Below are 25,062 nucleotides of genomic sequence, written 5' to 3'. Positions count from 1 at the left end.
AAAGTAATCTTGGTTGTAGGTTCTTGGTATTCATCACTTTGAATATTTCTTGCCACTCTCTTCTGGCCTGCATGGTTTCTGTTGAGAAATCAGCTGACAGTTGTATGGGTACTCCCTTGTAGGTAACTGACTGTCTTTCTCTTGCTGCTTTTAAGATTCTCTCTTTGTCTTTTGCCCTTGGCATTTTAATTATGATGGGTCTTGGTGTGGTCCTCTTTGGATCCCTTTTGTTTGGGGTTCTCTGAGCTTCCTGGACTTGTAAGTCTGTTTCTTTCACCAGGTAGAGCAAGTTTTCTGTCATTATTTCTTCAAATAGGTTTTCAATATCTTGCCCTCTCTCTTCTTCTGGTACCCCTATAATTCTGATGTTGGTACGCTTGAAGTTGTCCCAGAGGCTCCTTACACTATCTTCATATTTTTGGAATCTCTTTTCTTTTTTTCTTTTTCGGTTGGGTATTTTTTGTTTCTTTGTATTTCAAATCTTTGACTTGATTCTTGGGATCCTCTTGTCTGCTGTTGGATCTCTGTAAATTATTCTTTATTTCAGTCAGTGTATGCTTAATTTCTAGTTGGTCCTTTTTCATGTCCTCCAGGGTCTCACTATACTTATTGAGGGACTCACTAAATTTATCAGCGGTTTCCATAAAATTCTTGAAAAACCTTAAAAGTGTGGTTTTGAACTCTATATCCAGTAGTTTGCTTTCCTCCATTTCTGTCATTTGTGTCCTTTTTCTTTGTCTCTGCATTTTTTATGCTTCCCTGTGTTGATAAAGTAACCACTTTCTGTGCTAAGTGTCCTCTAGGGCCCAGTGGTTCAGCCTCCCCAATTACCTGAGATGGACACTCTTGGTGCACCCCCTTGTGGTCTTTGTGCACAGTCTTGTTGTAGTTAAGCCTTGATTATTGTAGGTATCACTGGGAGGAATTGACCTCCAGGCCAATTGGCTGTGAGAATCAGCTGTGTCTGCAGTGGGAGAACTTCTGTGCTGGGGACACCCCTCTAGGGCAAGACTTGCTTCAATGGGGCTTTGGTGCTCACTGAGTCTGCCCCCTCAGTGTGTCCTTTATGGTTCCACAGAGCTGCAAACTGGATGGTCCCACTCTGACCTCTGGGTACACTGGCTCCTGGATCTCTAGGGAGGTGCTGATCTAGCCTCTGCCTTAGGCTATCCAGCAAAAGCCTCCCTGCAGAGCTTGGGTGGGGCGGGTCCCAAGGGATCAACAGGGCGGGGCTAGCAGTTATGGCTGCTCTCAGAGGCTCCACTTCTCAGTGTCTTGGCAATTGCTGCAAGCCCCTCCGAGAGAAAGCTGCCCTCGAGTTCCGAACGATGCCACACAGTCCCGACCGATGCCACACAGTCCTGCTTCTCCCATATGAGTCTGGGTTCCCAGAGACTCGCCCGGAACTGGAGCTCAGAGCCTGAGACTCCCTCCCGATTGAAAACGACAACCGCGCCCTCAGCTGCCAGCCCGCTCCGCGTGTGCCTCTGTACCTTAGTATTTTACTTCTGCACTGCGCCTCCTCTGAGTCTCGGTATGCTTTTCTCTTTCCTTCTAGTTGTAGAATTTTCACTCAGCCAGCCTTCCTGTGGTTCTGGATGATGTCCGTTCCGTCTTTTAGTTGTATTTTTGAAGTGGTTGTTCGAGGCAGCAAACTCCGGTGTTTACCTATGCCGCCCTCTTGGTTTCTCGTGATTTATTCTTGTTGAAAGGAGAGAACCACAAAATAATCCTTTCTGTTATTTTTTATTGGCTGGACTCGATTATGTAAATAGTTCCCTGACATCTTTCTAATGAGGCACCCTTTGTGGATTTCTTCTCTTTGGCCTCATATTTAAGTGGTTGTCTCCCCCCACCCCCTCAATTGTGCATCGTATCTTCTTTTCCTTTTAGGTGTATGTATTCTTTATCTTTTGCCCTTAAATTCCTGAACCAACTGTATCCTTCCTCTGGCCTCTTCAAACATTGTTGCTTGACTTATGAAGTTGTAGACTTACAAACTTTAAATGATTTGCCTCAGCTTCTCTCTCTTGTTCTAGGAATAATTGTATAAAATGCTCAATATTTGCGAAAAGTGATTACCAGATTTGTTTCTTATTGGAATAAAGTAAAAAAATCAAAGGGGAACTGTAGAGGAAAAAATAAAAAACCTTATTTAGCTATTAGAATCATGACTAGTATTATGGTAATTTTATGTGAAACTTGAAAAAAAACCTTTGTTTGTTATGTTTTAATGGCATCAAAATATGGTACATCAACAGAAAATTTATTAAGAAATTTCTAAATATTGCCATTTGAAATTTCCCAGGCTGCTATCCTTGTCCAGGGCCCAACATGAATCCTATTGCTCTTGGGAGCCGCTGGCTGGCTTATGCAGAAAACAAGGTAAGGCAGGACTCTTGGATTATTGATAATGGACCACTTGCTCCCAAATTTTCCAAAGCGATTACCAACCAATGATGACTATTTAACTTACTAGTTTGTTTTCTTTGATTTGGTTTTGGTTTTAGTTGGACACCAACAATTGTCCTCTCTCTCTCCTTCCATTTAAGGCAGGAGGCAGCAGAGGGATAATTTTCTTAATTCTTTTGAATGTTTGTGAATGAATGAATGAATGAATGAGTGAGGCAGTGGGTGAATGAGTGAGATAGATTCTTTTTATTAACTAAACCACATTTGCTGTTGATCACCTGTCATTTGGACAATTCCTCACCATTGACCTTGAACTCTATCTACTTAAGCAATCATTCAGTGTGGCAGTGTGATATCTCACATCAGACCTTCAAAACTATTTCATTATAATATATAATAGTTACTGACCCAGTGCATGGATTCGTGCACATTGAAAGGAAATTAATTAGAAGGTGGCCGGTGGGGCGGGACTGGGTGAGATGGGCCTGACATGTCCTGGAGCCAACCTTCCCGGTCCCTCCCCGGCATCTGTGGAGTGAGCAGAGTCCCTCCGGCAGGTGGGGTCCCTCAGCCTGGCCTGCAGGGTCACGCTGAAACCGGCACTCCAACATCCCCCAAGGGGTCCCAGAGTGTGAGAGTTGCTGTCCTACAGGGTTTGGAACGCAAACACAAGTATGCAGTAAACCAGATTCGGGGCCACATTACCCTAGCAACAACATAACCCATGGCCGAAGGTGGAATCTTGTGGCTCAGCGAGGAATTGGGCTCCCTTCTCTCTGGTTCTGGCGTGTGTCACCCAAGAACCGAGAACCGAGAACCGAGAACCGCTGCTGCCAAGTCACTGCAGCTCGGCAGCTTCTGCATTGAGTGTCTGCCCCCTGGTGGTCAATGCGTGTCATACCTACCGGCCAGTAGCATGGTTACAGGGTCAGATGGTCCGACAATCACTTAGTCTTTTATATATACAGATATTGTTATTGCTTTGAGGGATTGTTTTTTCATACAATGTTAGAGAAGAAGGAGAATTGATTTTAGATTAAAAGAATAAAAGGTTTACATATTAATCTTTATCAAATGACCTGGTTTTAAATTATATAAAACATTTTTGTTTCTTTATGTTTAGAGAGGTAGGTTCTTTTTGAATTCTGTTGGCTTGTAATAATTCGTATCACAACATGGAGCTGTTCTAGCACTCTGTTATTGTTATTTCATTACAAATGTAAATGTAAGAATTTGGCTAATGATACTGTATAAATATATATGTTTCTCTCTCTCCCCCCGCCCGCCCCCCCCCCCCCCCCACCAAATTTAGGAAATGTAGGAGCAGTGGAGAATTTAATACCAGTTATTGCTCAGCACATGAGAGAATCATGTTTGTCAAACTAGTGATTTACTCTGAAAATTGGCAGGTCAATATATTTACATCAGACATGAATAGGGGCATGTCTTTTTCATTCTAATGGTAAAACTAGTAAGCCCTCTGAAGTGGATAGCTACTATATGTGTCATAGTTGATTTATGCGTTATTTGTGCCACTTTTCCACTGATACAGTTGAAAATGAAAATATGGCACAATCTTTTGTCTGTTTTTTTTAGGTTTCCTTTTACAATCTTTATGTAGGAATTAAGAGGACAAAACCCCTAATTTGCTAGCATGTTAAATATTTAATGTTAGTAAGTCATGTCTAAGTCCTTTGATTATGTTTTTAAATTTTATTTGTGGAAAGGCTGCCAGAGCCCAAATTCTACCATTTTAGAGTTTATGAATTCTTAAAAACTATTCATCTTGTAATTAAAAATCGCATTTGAGCATGAAACGGCCTAAATGGCACCAGTAGATTATAAAAGGGCTAAAAGTGTCTGAGCAGGGCTTTTGGCTGTTTGTATGAAATACACTTGTACAAACATTTCCACCCACCACCATCATTATGCATGGTAAATAAGCTCTGTCCTAATAGCCTGTAGAGTTAAACAGTTTAATAGAAATGACTTTCTGACTTCTCTCTCTTTTTCCAGTTGATTCGATGTCATCAGTCCCGTGGTGGAGCCTGTGGGGACAACAATCAGTCTTATACTGCCACAGTCATTAGTGCTGCTAAAGTGAGTATCCAGTAGTCTCTGGGAGTTGTGATTATTTGGAGTAATTATCAAGTTTCTCCCCTGAATTGGATTGAGATGGTCTCTTCCCCTTTTCATCCACAAGTGTAATAACCTTAAGAAGTAAGTCAGATTTATTTCATGTCTCATGAGAATTGGTGGCTCAATGATTAGGTATTTAATTTCTTAAAGTTCATAAGTAATACTTTATTTTATATTGTAATGATTATAGGGTTTATAGTTACCCAATTTTAAATATTTAAGTCTGTTAGCTAGAGTAAAGTCTGTTATGTAATTAATTCCACTTTGGAAAGAAGCTGTACACGTCCTAAGTAGTGACTTCTGGATTCTTTATGTGTGATTAGCATTATTCTACCTAAACTGACATCCCTTTGTGTCCTTTAACATTTATGAATTTTTAGTTTGCCTAAAAAAGTAGTATTCTTTAAGAAAACCTGAGTTAGATCCCTGGCACATTCTAAGGTTCCTTTTAGTCATAGGCTTTCCCTTGCATGTTTGTCACATGACTTCTTTCTGTGTGTGTGCTTGGGTTAATTTTGACGATGGCTCGTAAACTTTATGCTGATTATAAGGTATTTTTATAATCACTATCCTTTTGAATTCTGAAGTATACAACAAAACAATTCTAATAATAGGGGTGACATAGCGAATCTAAATGACAGCATGTAATAAAAAGCACTACTATTCAGAAGAGAACAACAGTTTAAAGCAAACCACAGGGAGGCAATCAAAGGTCACACTGTTTTCGTGTGAAACATACAAAAATACTTCAAGACTGATCACAAATGCTTACAATGAAGTGTTTTAGCATGTTTTTATGCTTACAACACTCTGTATTTTAGATGTCAGAATCTTTATTAAAAAAATTGCTTACTTCTCTCCATTGGCTGTGCCAGAATTATGATGGTTCTTTCAAGGAAGGGAAATCTCAGACAGAGTAATTAGGTAGCATCAGTGTTACTGAGTTAGTTTACAAGAGGTCCATTTCTCAAATATTCAGTTCTTTTTAGACTGACCTGTCATACACTTGCCTCAGGATAGCTCATTGTATTATCATGTAGAATAATTTTCAGTTATGTGATGTAGGACAGTTTTTCAGCTCTTCTTTGCTATAATTATGTTTTTGTGTGCCTTCATAAAAGGAAAGTGACCTGCTTTATTCAGTAACTGGTAAGCTGTTTAACTGTAGCTAAAGGTGGACATGCTGGGATGAGACTAGACTAAATATGCTTTGAAAAGAACAAGCTCGAACTTCCTACTTGTTATTCTCCAATATTGCAAACTGTGAGAAATACACTTAGATCTTCCACATTTAACTGTAAAAAATTACGTTGATGATCACACCCTCCAGTCAATTCCCAATAGACCCTTGGTCACCAATGAAAGTGATGTTAATTGACATTCATTGTCAGCTCTGGCAATGTATAAAATTCTTCCAGTAGCACTTGAATAAAGTGGTAATGTTTAATTTTTGTTAATTGCATTTGCCTGTTTTTAATGCTTATTTGTACTCTTGTTTGTAAATTTATAAAATAAAGGAAAAATATAACTATGAACATAAGTCACATTTCTTTTAAAATATTTTTAATTAAATAATTAAAAAACTTACAGTTTGCATTCCATGTGAATTTGCATTAGTTTTGCGTGCATATTGGTTACACAATCATATACTTTACAATGTAATCCCACTAATATATCAGTACCCAACTGGCATCATACACAGTATAATATTAATATTAGAGGGAAAAGGGGAATGGTTATTTTAATACATGCACAAAAACATATATGCATTGATGAAATATTTTAGTTGATAGTGATAATTTCTGATCCTCTAGAATTCAATTTTTTTCAAATTACCAAGTTGTTTAAACACCCTTATTTTTAAGTATGTTTCTGATAACACCAATATTTGGTTTTGTTTTCAGTGTATTTTTGTTTTTTCAGCTGGTCCTTACTTATCATGTCTTGACTCATGGTTTGCCAGATCTTATTTCAAAAATCTTTAGAAACAATTTTAAATTTGATATGGTATCAGAGTTCTGCAACATGGTCAGTCTTGGATAATTTTAATCCAATTTTAGGGACTGAAATTAAATGTTTTAAATAATGTTTACCTGAAATAGCTCTGACAACCTCATTACTACTGGTTCTCTCTTCTGTCTATTCTGTATCCCTCAGGTTCCCAACCAAGGCATGGAGGGAAGGTCACCCAATTGACCCCTTGAACATAGTTCCCCAAGTCTATCGAAAAAACCACTCAGTCTCTTAGCAGCCCTCCCTAGAATCATCAAATGCATCTAGGCCTAAAATATTTCCGTGTTCTCTTGGATTTTGACCTAAGAACTCTTCACATTCTTGTTAAATACTCCATATGTTCAAGCAGAGTTGAACTGCCCCCCTCCCCCACTCCACCCCAATTTTTTCTACTTGTTTTCTTTGGGAGGATTAACCTGATTTACCTAGACTATCATTGAAAATAGAAAATAAAAATTTCTTATTTCTTACCAGTTTTTTTTCATTTCTATGTAACATAATATTTTTTGAGATGTAACATGGAAATAATTTAAAAGGTCATGTAGTACATGCTCTTTAAGAAGAAGATGTTAATCTTAAATTCACAACCATTTCATTATATCACTTTCTCAGAAAGATTAATATTTCTCTCTCTCTGACAGTTTCTGATGTGGATTTATAGAGGTTACACAACCGTAGAGGGATTAATTTTTAAATTTTTACTCTTTTTTCACTGTGCAATTATAAATGTAAATATATTAGTTGAATATGTACTTGGATCGCCTATGCAGCAATACTCTTTTTTTTCTTTTGTTTTCTTTTCTTTCTTTCTTTTTATTTTTTCAATTTCTGCGTTCTCAAATAGCACTTAAAATTAAAGTTTATACGTTTAGATTTTTCCCTTTGATTTTGAAAATAATTTGTCTTTCCTTAATAATATAATAGTGACGAATTCTCTGTGGTGGTGATAAAGGAAAAACTTAATTTTGAAATTGTTCAAATTGGATTATTTTGATAAATTTATAAAATCTTGTTCCACATTTTCTAGTTATTCTATAACTGTCCTAGTTGAGTTTTCCTTTTAATGTGTTTTAACCTCAGTATGGTAAATTGATTTAATAAAAATGCCTCTATTTTCTTGTTATCTGATAACTTCTTAATGACAACTAACAGGTTTTGTGAGAGCAGTACCATTAGCACTAATGGACAGGGAGGACAACTGATATGGCATGAGAAAGGTTAAAGATGCCTAGTGACCCTTTGGCAAATCTGTCTGCAACAGAACGGAATGAGTACTATGCTGATTCGAATTTTTGGTCATAGTGGATTATCTCACATTCATTATAAGCTTACGTTCAGTTTTTTTGCAGATAGTTCTGTGATTACTCTTAAAATTATTCATATATATATAAAATGAACTTTTGAGTTTAGATACCCCAGATTGTGAAGACACTACCTAAATTAACATATCCATTTGGCCTAGTTAGATTTATTGTTTTAATTCCTATTTTTTTTTCTTAGCCTTTGTTGTATTTGAGAAAATCATCAGGTATGCACATACCCTTTCTACTAAAAATCTAGTGAAAAGGCTAATTACACAGTGAGGTGATTTAGGTATCTAAATGTGATATATGAAAATTATTAAATAATATTATATATTGCTTTTGGACACTACTGCTCATCGATGTGACATGGAAACAAATTTCTTCTAGAAGTAAAGGTCTTTACTAATGTAGAAAACGTCTAGCACCCCTCTCTCACTTCCTGCATTAGACCTTATTTGGAAGTTAGTAAGCTATGCTAGATAATACTATCTTGTCATTTACTATACAAAGTGCAGATTTGATGACTGTTAAATTTTAATAACATGACCCCACTGGTAGTCATTATTTATTTTTTTATGAGAAATACTATAACTCTTTCATGTAATATGAGCCCTTGCCTAAGAAATATACTACCCTGCTTCCCTGGTCCCCCCATTCTTGAGTTTTTTCCTAATTCTTTTATGTGAACTTTCCCGTTTATCTTGTGGTTGGCTTTGGTACATTATTTCCCACTTTCTGTGTGCTCTAGTTATTTTAGTTTGTTCCTATTCATTGGTATAAGAGCATGAAATAATAAGCTCAAGGGCAAATGGGGAGGATATGCAAGCTAAGACTTTAAACCTGAAAGGCATTTCTTTGATAAAGGGGTAGCTCCGTTTAAGTGGGAGCATCTCCATTAGCATTAATGGAGTCAGTACATCAGCTGAAGCATCTCAGAGGTTAATAAGGCTTCCTGGCTAGCTTCTACATCAATACACTGTGGCGCCTGATTTTGTTGGTCCTTCAGAGGCTTTCTTAACAATCTAACAGACTCTTTGTAAGTCATTCCTTGTGAATTATTGAAACAAATGTTTGGCAGCTAATTGAGGAACGCTACTGTGTTTTATAATCACTGCAGTTTGAGTTTTTAGCACTAAACAAAACAGTTAAAATTGATTTGTGGCTTTTTTCTGGTTTCAGTCAGCTGTAAGTTATATCTTTTTGCTTGAATTTAGCAAATGGCTTTGGTGGTCATTTATTTAAGTATTTATTAAAATATAGTGTTATTGTCTTCCTCCCTCACCCCTCCCCAGTATATGTGTGTGTTCTGAATTCATGAAGTGTGAGATCACAAGTAGTAACAGGAATAGAGTATAAGGAAATACTGGAGAGTGGTTAAATTCAAGCTTAGGAGATAGATAGCCCTAGTTTTAAGTTCTGGCTTTGTCATTGGCTAGGTGTTGTGCTTAACTTCTGAAGCCTCTGTTTTCTCTTAAACTGAGGTGTTTGAGGAAATCTATAGAGATCACTTATGTTTAGAGCAGCGGTTCTCAACCCGTGGGTCGCGACTCCTTTGGGGTCGAACGAACTATATTAAAGGGTCGCGACATTAGGAAGGTTGAGAACCACTGGTTTAGACCCTTAACCAATCCCAAGTTCATAGTAAAGGTTCCATAGAACATAGCTACAATAAAATAATGCATAAAGTATTAGTGTTAATCCTATGGTGTTTTAACGGAAAATTTCTTTGGAAAATACATTTCCTTTTTGAAACTTAATCTAGTTGTGGTTTAAATCACATTTATTTTCCCATAATTATTTTTAAAAGAGAAAGTCACCTTATTAAAAATTAATTTGACGTATTTTAATAAAAACTTTTCTCACAATGTGAGAACTGGAAAAATATTTCTGATTGTGTGTCTTATACATAATTTTTGATATATCCATGTAATCTAGATTACTTATTTAGTCTCTAATGACTAGGTGTTTTTCCAATGTTTATCAAATACATAATTTTCTTTATGCTCTAGCTTTCTTCCTTTTAGACAATGCCCCCAAACATTACCTTAACCATATTGCTTGGTAATGCATATGAGACTAATTAGATGAGAGTCCCATAAAATAAAAAATAATCACACACATTATTTTTGTCTATTTGCTTTGAATGAAGTGGAACTAAAATGTAATTATAAAGCATCTTAAGTTATTTTTAATTAAAATTGTATTTTAGAAACATTGTATTGAATTGTTTTCTGTTATCAGAGAGAAAAGAATCTTCTTTGCTAATTTTATATGATATTTCATTCATCTAGTAATTAGTACGTTGGATGGAGACTGTATTTTTCACATGCCAGATCCTGATGTATAATCTTATATAACAGCATATTATAGGTTATCTTTGAAAGCATGATCTTTTTTCACATAAGGATTCTACCAGATCATCCCAGTCATTTCCATGCTAAAAATTTTTATAAAATATAATTGTATTCTCATGTGAAACAAAGCTTTTTAGTTATTTACCTATGGCTTTATTCTCACCATGATTACTTTGGGGCTGTACTGATACCATTCATTCAGACTGATACTGAGTTTACAGTCACATGAAAAGTCAGACTGAATTTCTGTGAAGTTCACTACTACATATAGGCTCCTAAGAGAAGAAAGAATTTAATGGGTAGGAGAATTAACAAATGCAAATAACTTCATATCAGAATTAAAATTCTGATATGAAGTTATTTATAAATTTTACCTTTCATCTTATAGACTTTGAAAACTGGCCTGACAATAGTTGGGAAAGTGGTGACTCAGCTGACAGGCACGCTGCCTTCAGGTGTGACAGAAGATGATGTTGCCATCCATAGTAATTCGAGGCGGAGTCCTTTGGTCCCAGGCATCATCACCGTAATAGACACGGAAACAGTTGGAGAGGGCCAGGTAAGAACTTGCGATGCATGTAATATCCATTTTCTGCAGAGGGCTGGCTGACTGAGAATATTCTTTGGGATCAGGATTAGCCAAAATGTACTTGGCCTTGTAGGTTGTTAACTTGCATTTCTAGAAATCAAGGTTATTTTAGGTTAGATTCTTCCCACTCCTCCCCAAAGAATGATGAATAATATGTAAGAACCTGTTATTTCAAATTTTATAAATGCATCAAACCTGAAGGTAAAATTGAGTTTTCATGAGATTCTCTTGTTATCTCTTCATCGGATATGTGTTTCACAGGCAGATATTTGCTCATAGATCAAAAGGATCTTACATATTTCAGGGAATTTAAAAAAAGGTTGCCTCTGATGGTTACAGGTGAATAATATCAAATTTTATTATAGATATTTCCTTAAACATGAAGAATAAATGAAATCCCAAAGTATATGTTAGAATACATACATGATAATAGCTAATTGTAAACCCTATATCTTTAGATAAAATAGATTTTTAAAATCTAAGTTCAGAAACAGGAGAAATGATTTAAACATGGAAAAATGCCTTATGCTGGCATTTAATCTAGTTGATAAGAAACCCATTGGGTTTAGTTTTTTTTCCTCATGTACTTATAAATATCTCTTCTTTTGTATCATAGTTTTAGATTTTAAATACATTTCTGAAAGGAAGTAATGTTAAAATTCATTTAATTTGTGATCATTACTATAAAATATAATCTAATACCAATTACTAAAAAGAGATAGTGGAGCAACATTTGTGAAAAATCGTATTTGTCAGCTACTCATGTACTAATTTCTATAGTAAGATCAATTGTCATTTAAAAAAAAAATGGAGCCTATTGCAATTAAAAGAAAAAACTCTGAGATTTTTGAATTTATTATATTTTAATTGAAATCAGAATAATAATAATTTTCCACCTTGCCCATCTTAACTTTGTTGTTAAACAACTATGTTATAGACTTATATTCTTGTTTTAAGACTCTTTTCAATGAAGTGATAGCAAAGTTTTCAGTTGACTGTAATGACATTTAAAAAAAAGTTGTTTTAGTTAGGTTAGCTCAAGTTGATGGACACATACAGCTGTTCTCTTTTTAAATTGGAATTAAATATATGAATCCTTTAATGTTTTCTTTCTTTTGTTCTTTGATTCGTAATTAATTCACCTCCAAGGCCACCCACAGTTACTAAGAGCAGCAACGACCCTTCTCAGAATTGTCTAGTGTGGGGAGTGCAATGTATGTCTGTTAAACATCTAGCTTTTGTTGACAGACAGATTTGTGCTCATTTAAAAGAAGGAAATGTTATGTCTTATTATCTCTAATGAAATAGAGATGTAACTCATTATTATATGTAAGTGTAGGAATATGTTAAAAGAAAAATTAAGCTAATTTCATAAAATGCATAACAATTGGCCATATGTTTTCAAATGTTTGTCACTGTACCTCCTCTCCCCTGCCTTCTCCCATTCTTCAGTAACTTTTTATAATTTTAAAATGGAATTCTCAGGTTTGGAATATGGAAATGAACTGTAGACTGTGGAGTTGCAAAAGTTATTTTTCCTGTGATACATTCATTGTTAACACTTGAAACAACTAAAGCTGTTTACTAGGAAATAAGACTCATAGAAATGTTAGCTTTTAGGTTAGTGTCATTCAACTTGAAATGATCTATTTTCTATTATTTGTTCGGAGCATAATCTTATTTTCACTCCTACTTATAAAATATTCTAAAATTTTAACTTGACTTAGACATTTTAAGACAGGAAATATATTGATGTTCAATAAATGGTAAGTTGCAATGTGCATTTTAAAATAATTATAAATATTTTTTAAAGCAACAAGATTTTCTCAGTAATACTGTCCTCGCTTCTTTTATTTATTTTATTTTATTTATTTTTATTTATTTTTACAGAGAGGAAGGGCTAGGGATAGAGAGTTAGAAACATCGATCAGCTGCCTCCTGCACACTCCCTACTAGGGTTGTGCCCCCAACCAAGGTACATGCCCTGGACCGGAATTGAACCTGGGACCCTTGAGTCCACAGGCTGACAATCTATCCACTGAGCCAAACTGGTTAGGGCCACTTTTGCTGTTTAAATCCATTGAGCCTTTAATAAATAAAGATATTTTCATGTTTACATTGGTGGTGTATAAAATTTTATTCACCATCTTTCTGATACTAAATTGATTAGTTTGATTTTATGGTGATGGGATCATTGTCTAGTAATTGCATTAATGAAGAAAAGATTTAATTGACTTCATGTACATTTTTATCTGTGTTACTTTCATTTTTATTTAAAAGCATTTCTTGCCTAAGAGAAGTTAAGCTGTATAATTTGCCTTTATACATACATATATATAATTGAAATTAGCAATGTGGCAAAGTCTTTAATAAAAGAAAATACTCCAGAATGATGACATAAACTTGAGATATCATGCCTTGAGTACATGTGTTATTCATAATTTAATGGTTCCTTAGGCATTTTGTGTATCATTTTGTTCATATGATAAAGGCTTATTCACTTTGTATCAGTTAAAATTCTTTGCTTTGTTTTAATATAGTCAAATGCTTTACTGCATATTTTTAGGGCTTCAGCCTGTTTAGTTAAGTGGTGAGTAAAAATTAAATGTCTTAGGACAATTGTATTGGGATATCTCTGGTTTTATTGATCTGATGCTTTAGTCAAGGTGCTAATGCAATATAGAGAATCCTTCCAAAAGTATCTGGTTATTATATATTGTGAAGCTCTTAAAGAGAAGATTCAAAGAATCCTATGTAGTGGTATGAGGCTTTGCAGTTCACCGAGATTAATGTGCCTTTTGCTTGATGACTTTTGTATTAGAACCATCAACTAGAGCACGCAACACTAATTGTGTTAGAAGGAGAGGTATAGGGTTATAACATACATAAAAAGAAAGGGAGTCTTGTAAGATTGAATTAAAATAGAAAAATGTGCAAAAACCAAATATCACAGAAAAAAAAAATATACAAATGGTATAAAATCTATGCCCATAACTTCACTTGTTAAAGGAAAAGGCGTGTTGAAACTACAGTGAGATACTATCACCTACCAGAAAGAAAGAAATTCAAAAGCTTTCAGATTGCATTTTAATTTTGAAATAATTGTAAGCTCATAGTAAGTTGCACATATATCCATGAGCTCTCACCTAGGTTCTTCCAGGTGTAGTACAATATCAAAACCAGGAAATTGACAATGGCACATTACTGTTACTAAGCTATGGACCTTATTCACCTCTCACCGTTAGTTTTACCTTCATTTGTATTTGTATATGGGCATATATAGCTCTATGAAATTGTATCCCATGTGTAGATGAATATAATTAACATAATCCACCACAATTAAAATATTGGACGATTTAACACACACTTTTTTTTTGTATTCAAGTCCATCCTTCAATCAACCTCTATTCCTTTCTCCTGAAAAACACTAGTCTGTTCTCTACTAGAATGTTATACAAGAAATCATAGTATGCAACAGTGTAATATTAACTTACTTTTTTGTTTTTTATTTAGTTATTTATTTTAAAAAATATATTTTATTGATTTTTTGCAGAGAGGAAGGGACAGGGATAGAGAGAAACATCAATGAGAGAGAAACATCGATTCAGCTGCCTCCTGCACACTCTCCACTGGGGATGTGCCCGCAACTAAGGTACATGCCCTTGACTGGAATCAAACCTGGGACCCTTCAGTCCACAGGCTGACGCTCTATTCCAGTGATGGCAAACCTATGACACGCGTGTCAGAGGTGACACGCGAACTCATTTTTTTGGTTGATTTTTCTTTGTTAAATGGCATTTAAATATCTTACCTAATAATAGACAAACATAATAGATAAAATTAACCATCCCTCTGCTACGCTCACCAGCCAATCAGGAGAGTATGCAAATTAACCCAACAAAGATGGCGGTTAATTTGCATACATAGGGGCGAAGTGGCGGAGTGAAGACTGAAGGCTCCGGCCAGAGCGAAGGCCTGGGTCCCGGGTGCTGGAGGAAAACCGGTGCCAGCAGCCAGGGGAAGGGAAGGCCTATTGCATGAATCTCTTCGTGCAACGGGCCTCTAGTATAAAATAAATATCAAAAATATAAGTCTTTGTTTTACTATGGTTGCAAATATCAAAAAATTTCTATATGTGACACGGCACCAGAGTTAAGTTAGGGTTTTTCAAAATGCTGACACACCGAGCTCAAAAGGTTCGCCATCACTGCTCTATTCACTGATCCAAACCCGTTAGGGCTAACTTACTTTTTTATTAGTCCAATTAAGGGTTTGTCAATTTTGTTGATCTTTAAAAAAACGAACTCTTAGAAATAAACTTAAACCAAGGAGGTGAAAGACTTGTATACTGAAAACTATAAAACGTTGTTAAGAGAATTTCAAGATTATTCAAGTAAGTGGAAAGACATCTCACAGGTGTGGATATTAAAATTTAATGTTGTTAAAATATCCATACCACCCAAAGTGATATACATACTAAATGCAGTTCTATCAAAATCCCACCCTAAAATTCTTATGAGATCTTAAGATACCCAGGAAAGCAAAAACAATCTAGAAAAAAGAATTGGAGTCCTCACATTTCCTTACTTAAAATCATACTACACAGCTATATGTGGCATAAGGATGGATATGTAGACCAATGGCATAGAAGAGCACAGAAATACACCCATACATATAAGTGCAAAAGATTTTCAACAAGGGTGCCCAAACCACACAAAAGGTAAAGAAGAGTCTCTTCAATAAATGACACTGGGAAAACTGGATGGCCAACTACAAAAGAAAGAATGCGGGCCCTTACCTTACACCATATACAAAAATGAACTTAAATCCATCGTAGACCTTACCAGGAGACCTAAAACTATCAAACTCCTGAAGAAAATTAAAGGGAATAAATTTGAGATTTAAAACTTTCTGCTTTAATATACTTCTGATTTTATGGCTTGGTAATGCTTTCAAAGAGGTGATATGTCTATCTAAAAAACTAGGAGTTAAAAGACCAGTACTTTTCTACTTAAAATAAAAATTTTAGGGGTGATTCCTCTGACATATAGCTGTGTGTGTTTAACCTATTATATTGTTTTTCCTTGTTTTATTCCAATCATGGGCAAGAATTTTTCAGCAGGCCATAACACAAATGTTTCTGTCATTGGATAAAGTTCTGCATAGCTGATTTTATTTGCTGTTGTTGTTTTTTTATGAACCTACACTTCAAGAAATGATTGTCTCTGTCACCTATAGTCAAAAGTTAACCAACTGTTTAGCGTTTATATGATTGATCTGCTGGGGTTGTATTATATCTTTTCCTCATTCGTGAAGTGGTATTTTCACTTTTTAGTGGCAAGAATAATCTTACAATATAATGGAAGCATGTTATTTGGTCATGGACATTGTGGTGTAACTGTATATCTTTAGACTCAGTAATTGGTGATTAAAGGTTAACTTCCATTTGCCTCTTTATTTTTGTAAAGGTGCTTTTGAGTGAGGATTCTGACAGTGATGGTATCGTGGCCCACTTCCCGGCTCATGAAAAACCAGTGTGCTGTATGGCTTTTAACACAAGTGGTATGTTTGTTTCTCCCCATTTATATCATAGGCTTTCCAATTTGATTTTTTTGGAAATGGAATATCTAAAACACGAATCTCGTTTTTCTTCTATGTGCCAGTGTGTATAAGAAAAGTAAATAGTTTCAGTAACTGGTTATTGAATGAATGAATTTATAATAAAATTTAGATACCCTGTAAACATTAGCTTTATTCACAATAACATGGTGAAAGCAGCAGTCGGTAAACAGTGTTGTTGAGTTGCATTAATTTCTGACTTACAATTAAGCCAAGAACTTCAGTATTTCAATCAACATATTAATGTATGCGAATGGAATTTTCTTTGTAACTTAAAGTTTCTTTCTTTCTTTTTTTTTAAAAAATATATTTTACTGATTTTTTTACAGAGAGGAAGGGAGAGGGATAGAGAGTTAGAAACATCGATGAGAGAGAAATATCGATCAGCTGCCTCCTGCACACTCCCCACTGGGGATGTGCCCGCAACCAAGGTACATGCCCTTGACCGGAATCGAACCTGGGATCCTTCAGTCCGCAGGCCGACGCTCTATCCACTGAGCCAAACCGGTTAGGGCTAAAGTTTCTTTTTAATGTCGCATTTTATAAACTAGTTTACTTATATTTTTTCTCCTTTTCTTGTGGTGTTTTTGTTTTTCTGGTTCTTCTTAAAGCTTTTGGTAAAGAGAGATGTTAAAGCAATGTGGAATGCCCTATTATCTTTTGTCAATCCCCCCCCCCCCAACTTTTTATTATAAAAAGTTTCAAACATAAAAACAGATATAAAGGTTAATATAATAATGACCCACATATCACTACCTTGATTAAACAAGTGTTCACATTTTAATGTATATATTATATATATGTATGTGTATTTTGCTGAACCACTTGAATGTAAGTTTCATATATTATAACATTTCACCCATTACAAATGAACTATGCATTTCCTAAGAATAAAGACCCCTTTCTACATATAAAAAAATTATATATTAGTTCAGAAAACTAACATACTATATTATCTAATATCCAAACCAAATTTAAAATTCCCCTGGCCGGGTAGCTCAGTTGGTTGGAGTGTCATCCCATACACCAAAAGGTTGAGGTTCCCCTAGTCGGGGAACATTTGGGAGACAACCAGTGCATGTTTCTCTCTCTGTCTCTGTCTCGCTGTCTCCCTCTCTTTTCCTTTTTTTCTCTCTCTTCCCCTCTCCCTTTCCCACTCTAAAAACAATAAACATATCATTGGGTGAGGATTAAAAAAAAAACAAAACCCCAATGGTTTCAAAAGTGAATTCTCCAGGTACTTAAAACTAAGTTCTAATTAAAGTTCACTTCTTACATTTTGTCATGTCTCTTTAGGTCCTTTTAATCCAACTAATAATGTCCACCTTTTCTTTTTTACAGTGCCCAGACCAGTTATCTGATGCAAATTCTGTACTTGTCATATTTTTTTTTCATTATAATAATGTTTTCCTTATTTCCTAAAGAGACTTTTAAATGACATTCAAGCTAAGGATTTTTTTTTTTAACATCTTAAGTTTTACTGTCTACAACATTTCATCCCAACAAGAGACATATACTATCAGGTTGTCTTGCAATTTATGATATTGTGTTTGATCACATGGAGAAGTTAGTGACCCATCGAATGTCTGCATATTTGGAGAGAGGTTTCTCTTGTGGAGATTAGCAAGTAATCTGCAGAGTGTTATTTTGGCCTCATTGCTGAAACAACTTTTTACTTAATAGTTTTGTTACATTGAAGGCTATAAGGGTGGTTTTCCTAATTGTATTGTGTTTTCTGCATTGATTATCTGCTATTCTATCAAAAAATTTTTTTCGTTCATCAACCAGTAATGAACCACAGTTATCCTGTATGTAAAAGGCAGAGATTAAATGCTTAATTCTTTATCTTTATTTACCAATTTTCATTGTTAGGAATTGGTTTAATACTTCCAGTGGCGGAATTCTACTCCAATGGAATTAATTTTAAAAATACTTTGTTCATAAATAAAATTGTTTTTTTGCTTTCAGAACTGAAATAGTTTTCATAAATTTACAGTCCTTTTAGATCTTATTTCTTTGGTTGATGTGTCTGAAGAGACTGCCATTTTATTTTATTCTGCAGAAATGATCCTATTAGTTAAACCTGATGGAAAGATCCATCTTTCCTTTCTTCTCAAATAAAGAATGATGGTAAGCGGATAATATAGAGTACTTTGAATAATCTTTCTTCTAATATCTTAATTAGTCATTTTTGATAGAGAGGAAGATTTTTATAGTGATTGTTGATCAGTAGGGTTGATTTAATTAATGAAGACAATGATTTATTAAAGTGCTCTGAATGTTGTGGGAATTAAGTTAAATTTGAAGAAAGAGTCTGGAAGTTCTGTTCCTTATAGCACTCCACTTGGAGTAACCAGTATGACTCATTTTGATAGGCCATCTGTTATGTCAGATCTCCTTTGTATTAATGTATATTTTACATTACCCTAGTCAGAATGCTTCAGACACTGGAAGCTGTATTTTTTCCTGTCTATAACTTTCTTTTATAGTAAGAACATATTATATTACATAAAGAATGTAGTTATCCCTATCATTGTCTAGCAATTAACTCTAGAAAACTATTGTTTCTTTCCTATGGTTTCCTAACTCTGATCTGCATTTGCCTTTGAATTCTGTTTGAACTCCCCAATTTGTGTTTTTATGATAAGATTTATCTTTAAATATTTGTTAGCCTAGTTAGCCTGAGTTCCAGTTTACATTTGGATTCACTCTTGGTTTATAATCTGTGGGTTTTGACAAATATATAATGACATGTATCCATCAGTATAATACTACACCGTATAGTTTCACTTCCCTAAAAGTCCCCTTTGCTCTGCCTGTTCATTCCTCCCCCCTTTGTTTGAACCCCGACAACCACTGATTTTTTCCACCGTTTCCATACTTCCGTTTTTTGCAGAATGCCATATATTGGAGTCTTACAGTAGGTAGCCATTTCAGATTGGCTTCTTTTACTTACTAATATGCACTTCCTTCATCTCTTTGTATGCCTCAATTGCACATTTCTTTTTATGTTACTCTCTAAATATTTTTTATGGTTCAAAATTATGGTAAAGCCTATATTTTAATCTATGAATAAAAATCATATATTTTAAGTGTTTTACTTTGTCTTTTAAAAAATATTAGTCTTTGAAAGAGGTTTCTAGGCTTTACCATATTGTTAAAAAGTTCCTGGCACTAAAAATGTTTGAGTCCATTATCAAAAAGAGTAACCCTTGGCATGATTTTCACCCAATGCATTAGAAACTAACTCTTTCTTTTAACTAGAGACTCCATTCACATTGCCTGGCTCAGTCATGGTGATTCAGAGAGAGTCAACACCCATGGAGTCTGCTGGTGTGATAGGGACTTAAGGAAGGAGAATGCTTTGTGGAGTTAGGAGAGCCTGCTAGGAGATGAGATGACTATTAACTTGGTCTTTGATTATTGGGCAACATTCTTCAAGGGGAATTCAGTTCTAAACTGGAACCTAAAAGATAATTAGCTAGGAAATAATGATTCAGTGCCTGGCATATAAAGAAATATTAGTTGAGTGAAAGAGGCAAGAAAAATATTGCACGTTCAACATAAATTGTGAAGCAGAATCTATACCAAGGACTGATCAATTTCTTATGTGGTAGAGATATTTCAATGCGTCGTCATTTCTGCAACGTTTTATAAATGCTTTGTACCTGTTTAAATATTTGAATTAAATGGAGGGTTCATAACTCAGCAACCACTCACAAAATTGGTCTGCAAAATATAGATGCTGGTAGGCAGAGATTTCATACATTTGCTTACAATTTATCTTGGTTATTTACTGTTCAACTCTTAGTATTTTTACTATTCAGAATATGACTGATATTGCTTTAGTATGGCACAAGTGCGTATATAAAATATTTAATTCTCAATGATTTGAAAGCCTTGTTTTTTTTGTGTGTGTGCGTTTTTTTTTTTTAAAAGCTGCCTACCAGAGAATGGCTATGGCTGCCAACTATTATCCAGCTCCTAACATTAGGTGACATTTTATTTGTCAAGTTTCCGTGTCATGTTTCTTGTTTTAGCCAACCTTCCCAGATTAAGATAGAAATACATACATATGAACTATTTGAGTCGAGAAGCTGCATTGCCATTTGTAAATGCATGGATACCTTAGTACAGTGGTCGGCAAACTCATTAGTCAACAGAGCCAAATATCAACAGTACAATGATTGAAATTTCTTTTGATAGCCAAATTTTTTAAACTTAAACTATATAGGTAGGTACATTGTCATTAACTTAATTAGGGTACTCCTAAGGCTTAGGAAGAGCCACACTCAAGGGGCCAAAGAGCCGCATGTGGCTCGCGAGGCATAGTTTGCCGACCACGGTCTGAGTAGATGTTATTTATTCCATTTAATTATGATGAATTTTCTATCAACCTTTGTGTAATTATTTCTCTGTAAATTTACTTATGTTATAAAATGAGGCAGTTTTTTGTTCTCTGGCTGAATTATTTTTATTAGCTTCTGAACATATATTAATTGGTATTTTGTACACATAAGTACTGTATGAAGTGGTCCTTCACCCAGTACTTATGATTTTTTCAAAATATAACTTGTAGAACCTCCAATAACATTCTCCAGTTTTTCTTTACATGTATCCATACATATTTTTAATTTTTTTCATACTTCTAAATTTATACCAATAAGTTTTAACTCTTTTGCCCTTGTAATAGTCTATTTGGTTAACGGTTTTTTCATAGGGACTGTAGTGTGGGCAGTAATAACCCTAGTGTTTATAAGTTTAGGGAAGTTCATTAAAACAACAAACATATTGATTTTTTAAAAACCTAATCTTTCTCTAATCTTTACCTGTATTATACTAGGAATATAAATAAATTTATTAGTTTCTTTTTTAGAGAAGCGTATTTTTAGATGACAGAGCTGTTAAAATGTCCTGGACATCAAAATTCAAGAACAAACCAGACTTGTTGTCCACATTAAAAGCAATGTAATATGTACATGATGAAATAACTCTAAAAGTGAATTAAGGGGAAAAAGTAGGTGGTGTGAGCCAGTGGCATGAGGTTCAGTCTTGTATGGGACCTACTCAGAAAAGAAATTAAGGGATGCCATTAAATAGAGCTGTGAGCAGCTGCATTCAGTTTGTTTTTCAATTTCTCCTTCCCATTCTTGTTTACTAGCTATGACTCTGAGACCTGAATTAAAACAGATATTTTAATGGCAACATTTATGATTTGGTTAGAAGTGCCAGAGAGGCCTCCATGCTTAGATCTGGGCAGCTTCAATATGGGTGGTGTAAGTTTGTTGCTTTCAATTATTTAGATATACAATGAATACCATTTCTAGGGAACTTTTAAAATAAAATTAATACACTTTTTTTAAAGCAGCTTTAGGTTCCAGCAAACAAATGGAAAGTACAGAAAAGTCTCTCTCACACACACATAACCTCCTATACGACCAACATGCCACACCACAGTGGTAGTTTTGTTATAATCATGAATCAATATTGATACATCATTATCAGTCAAAGTCTTTAGTTTATGTTAGGTTTCACTGTTGGTGGTTTTACATTCTGTGGGTTTTGACATATTAATATTGATATGTATCCACCTTTGCAGATATAGAATTATTTTACTACCCTAAATTTTTTTTTAATTAAAATTTGGGACTTCTTAGTCACTGTTTATTTTCTTTTCTTATCTTTTTCTTCCTTTTTTTTCAGTCATTTTTTAAAACATTCTTTCTGCTTGTTTTCCTCTTCTTTCCTTTGGAACTCCATGATTCATAGATTCATCTCCTTGATGGTATCCCACAGGTCTCAGAGGCTCTGTTAATTTTTCTTCATTCTTTTCAAAATACTATCCTTCCTTTCTTGAATTCCTTTTGTACTTTTCTCAATAAAGTACACACTTTTGTGGGTTATTTTCGGGTTCTCTGATGAAGATGACCTCTTTAAGCTATTTTCTGTCTGGGAATATCTGTATTTTTGCCCATAGTTTTGATCAGTATTTCAACTAGAGATGATGTTTTTGTTGGACCCCCCCCCCAGCAACTGTCAGTTGTCTTTCTGTGTTCACAGCTTTTGGCATTATTAATTTAATCCTCTTGATTGCTTGCATACAGGATTGCACTTTTTGGGGGGCAGAATTCTAATCTGTGGTGTCAGCTTAAATGGAGCCTTTGGAAATTTTTCTAAAGTTCGGTACCTTCTTACCCTCACCTATTGTGGATTGCTCTCTTTCCGGTTGTATTGTCTGAGGTGAAAGCAGCTGCTCCTATTTCGGTGTTTTTATACTGAACTTTTAAATAGATTTTTTAAGTGCTTTGATTTTTGTTGTTTATCAGTTTGTTTTTGTCATAGGGCAAGAACAACAGCTTCATTTGATTTTACAAATTCAGTCCAAAAGTCTCTACGCTGGTCATTCAAGTGTGTCAAATGTTCTCTAGGACACTGGTTTACACCACAACCTTTGTACATGTATTAGCTTGGGCTGCCATAACAAAACACTGTAGACTTGATGGCTTAAACAACAGAAATTTATTTTCGGACAGTTCAAGATCAAGGTTCCGGATGATTTGGTTTCTAGCAAATGGCCACTACCTGGCTCTGAGCTTGCATAGCCTTTCCTTGGTGCAATGGCGCAGGGAGAAAGAAAGAAAGGTGGCTCTCTTCCTGTAAGATGCTAAGGCTATCAGGTCAGAGCCTCTCCATTGTGACCTGATATATACACACTTAATTATTTCCTAGGAGCCCTCATCTCCATATATTGCCACACTGGGTTTTTAGAGTTCCAATATGTGAATTTTGGAGCTACACAAACATTCAATCCATAACAGTACTTTTGAGAATCATTGTTACTCTTCGTTTTTAAAACATCTTATTTGATCACAGCCCAATTCTAGGTTATTCTGTTTACCTGTGATTGTTGCATCATACTTAATTCCACATGTTTAATTCCACTTTAAGGTATTCAGTTATTTTGTAAGATATTAAATGTTAATGATACTTCTATTTTTCAACAACTTCCTTATTTCTCTGAGTGTATTGTCTGAAAGTCTGGCACAGTGACTGATGGCTTCAACCAGGTCTACATTTTCCCTCCAACATTTATCCATAGTAGATATTTTTCAGCTCCTTAAACATGTTACATCATTTTCCCTCTGCCTAGAATCCTTTTTGATCTGGCTAACTCTTACTTACCTCTTGAGTCCCATTTTTAAATATTATTTTAGGAAGACTTACCTGACCCTACATAAAATGTCATTCTCCCCCCGTCCCTGCTGCCTCACCTCACCTTGCCACTTAATTGAGCAAGTTACTTTATCTGCTTGGATCACTCTCAGTATTTTAAATTCCTCATCAATAAAATGAAGGCCAATATACTGAGACCTCAATAAATATTAACTGTCTTCATTATTTTTAATTCTCTCATCCTAGTTTTTTATTTATTTACCATTGCTTTAAGTATTCCTATTCATCTTAAAGGTTTTATTAATCAGACTTTAATAGGAAAGGATATTATAGTGGTTTTATGTAATTTGAAGACCTAATAGGTTTTGACTAGTACTAGGATTCTGTTTCTTTGCTTTTATGTTTACAAATATGACTTGTAGCTTTAAAAATTTAAATAATTTGTAAGTTTCAATCTCCACAGGTATTGATGGGAAAGTATTAAATTTACAAGAATTAATACCAAAACAAAATTATTTTATGAGTGATATAATCTGAAATCCTGTAAAGATTTCTATTTGACCAAGATTATCAGTGTTCATGTCTCTTTTTGGAGGAGAGTGTGAATAGCTGGTAATTTGTCTTCCAGTTCATATGTGTGCATGTGATAAAGAAACGTACAATTAGGTAGGTGTTATAAATAGGATATGGCAAAAAGACATACCTACTCATGTTTCTAAGCTTTTATAGCATATGTCCAGTGGAGGTTTGCTGCTCTTTAATTTTGCCTTTTGGGCTAACCAGCTGACGCCCAGTTGAAAAGACTTATGTTCTTATGAGGCCGCAAAAGCCTTAATGTTCAGGCTCCAGTCTCAGGTTTTGGAGAACGCCATGTACCATCAGCAGCTTCAGTTTCCACCCTCTAATGCTAACGCTCATCTATCAAACTTGAGGCTGAGAGTGAGGGAGAGGAAGCTTCCAGATAAACATACAACAGCGCCTAAACAGCTAATCACACTAGGCTTCTGCTTCCAGGCCCTATAATTAGAAGTCCTTCTTTTCCTTGTATTCCCAGATGACGCAAATGCATTTTGTGGCTTGGCACCTCATTTGGGGCATAGGTTTAGTTTATGGCCAGGCTAGTCTGGTTTAGTCTCCTGATGCTGCATAAATAGTTCTCAAGCCACAGTCTACTCTGTACAAGTTTTTCCTTTTATGTATATCTGCTTTGTAACTTGTTTTCTAGAAGAAAAAAAAGGCATGTCATTTCTCCCAGCAGAATGTGTGCAACAGAGGAAATTATGAATTAAAAGAAAGCACATGATTGTGTGGTACTACACAAGCTGTTTCTTCCCTTCCTCTCTGCTCTTTCAATTTTTCCTCCATCATTAAAATTTTGTCAAAAAAATTAAGCTACCTTCTGGATTATGGAAGCCACATTTGTGTGGAGAAGTGGAAAAAGAAAAGTTTAAGATAGGAT

At 35.0% G+C, this 25,062-nt stretch overlaps 1 protein-coding gene across 17 annotated transcripts in view; it reads left to right on the top strand.

Annotated features, from left to right (window-relative positions):
• BCAS3 (BCAS3 microtubule associated cell migration factor) overlaps positions 1–25,062 on the top strand; it is a 473,254-nt gene that overhangs the window by 102,414 nt on the left and 345,778 nt on the right. For all 17 annotated transcript variants that reach the window (XM_036340232.1, XM_036340231.1, XM_036340238.1 and 14 more), the window contains 4 exons: positions 2,309–2,385; positions 4,429–4,512; positions 10,611–10,781; positions 16,280–16,373. In XM_036340232.1, coding sequence (XP_036196125.1) covers positions 2,309–2,385; positions 4,429–4,512; positions 10,611–10,781; positions 16,280–16,373 — 426 coding nt within the window. The remainder of the gene's footprint in view (positions 1–2,308; positions 2,386–4,428; positions 4,513–10,610; positions 10,782–16,279; positions 16,374–25,062) is intronic.

This window comes from Myotis myotis, unplaced genomic scaffold (assembly GCF_014108235.1).
Source record: "Myotis myotis isolate mMyoMyo1 unplaced genomic scaffold, mMyoMyo1.p scaffold_m19_p_17, whole genome shotgun sequence".
Lineage (NCBI taxonomy): Eukaryota > Metazoa > Chordata > Mammalia > Chiroptera > Vespertilionidae > Myotis > Myotis myotis.
The sequence above is the reverse complement of the archived record's forward strand: the minus strand, read 5'-3'. Positions and strand labels throughout refer to the sequence as shown.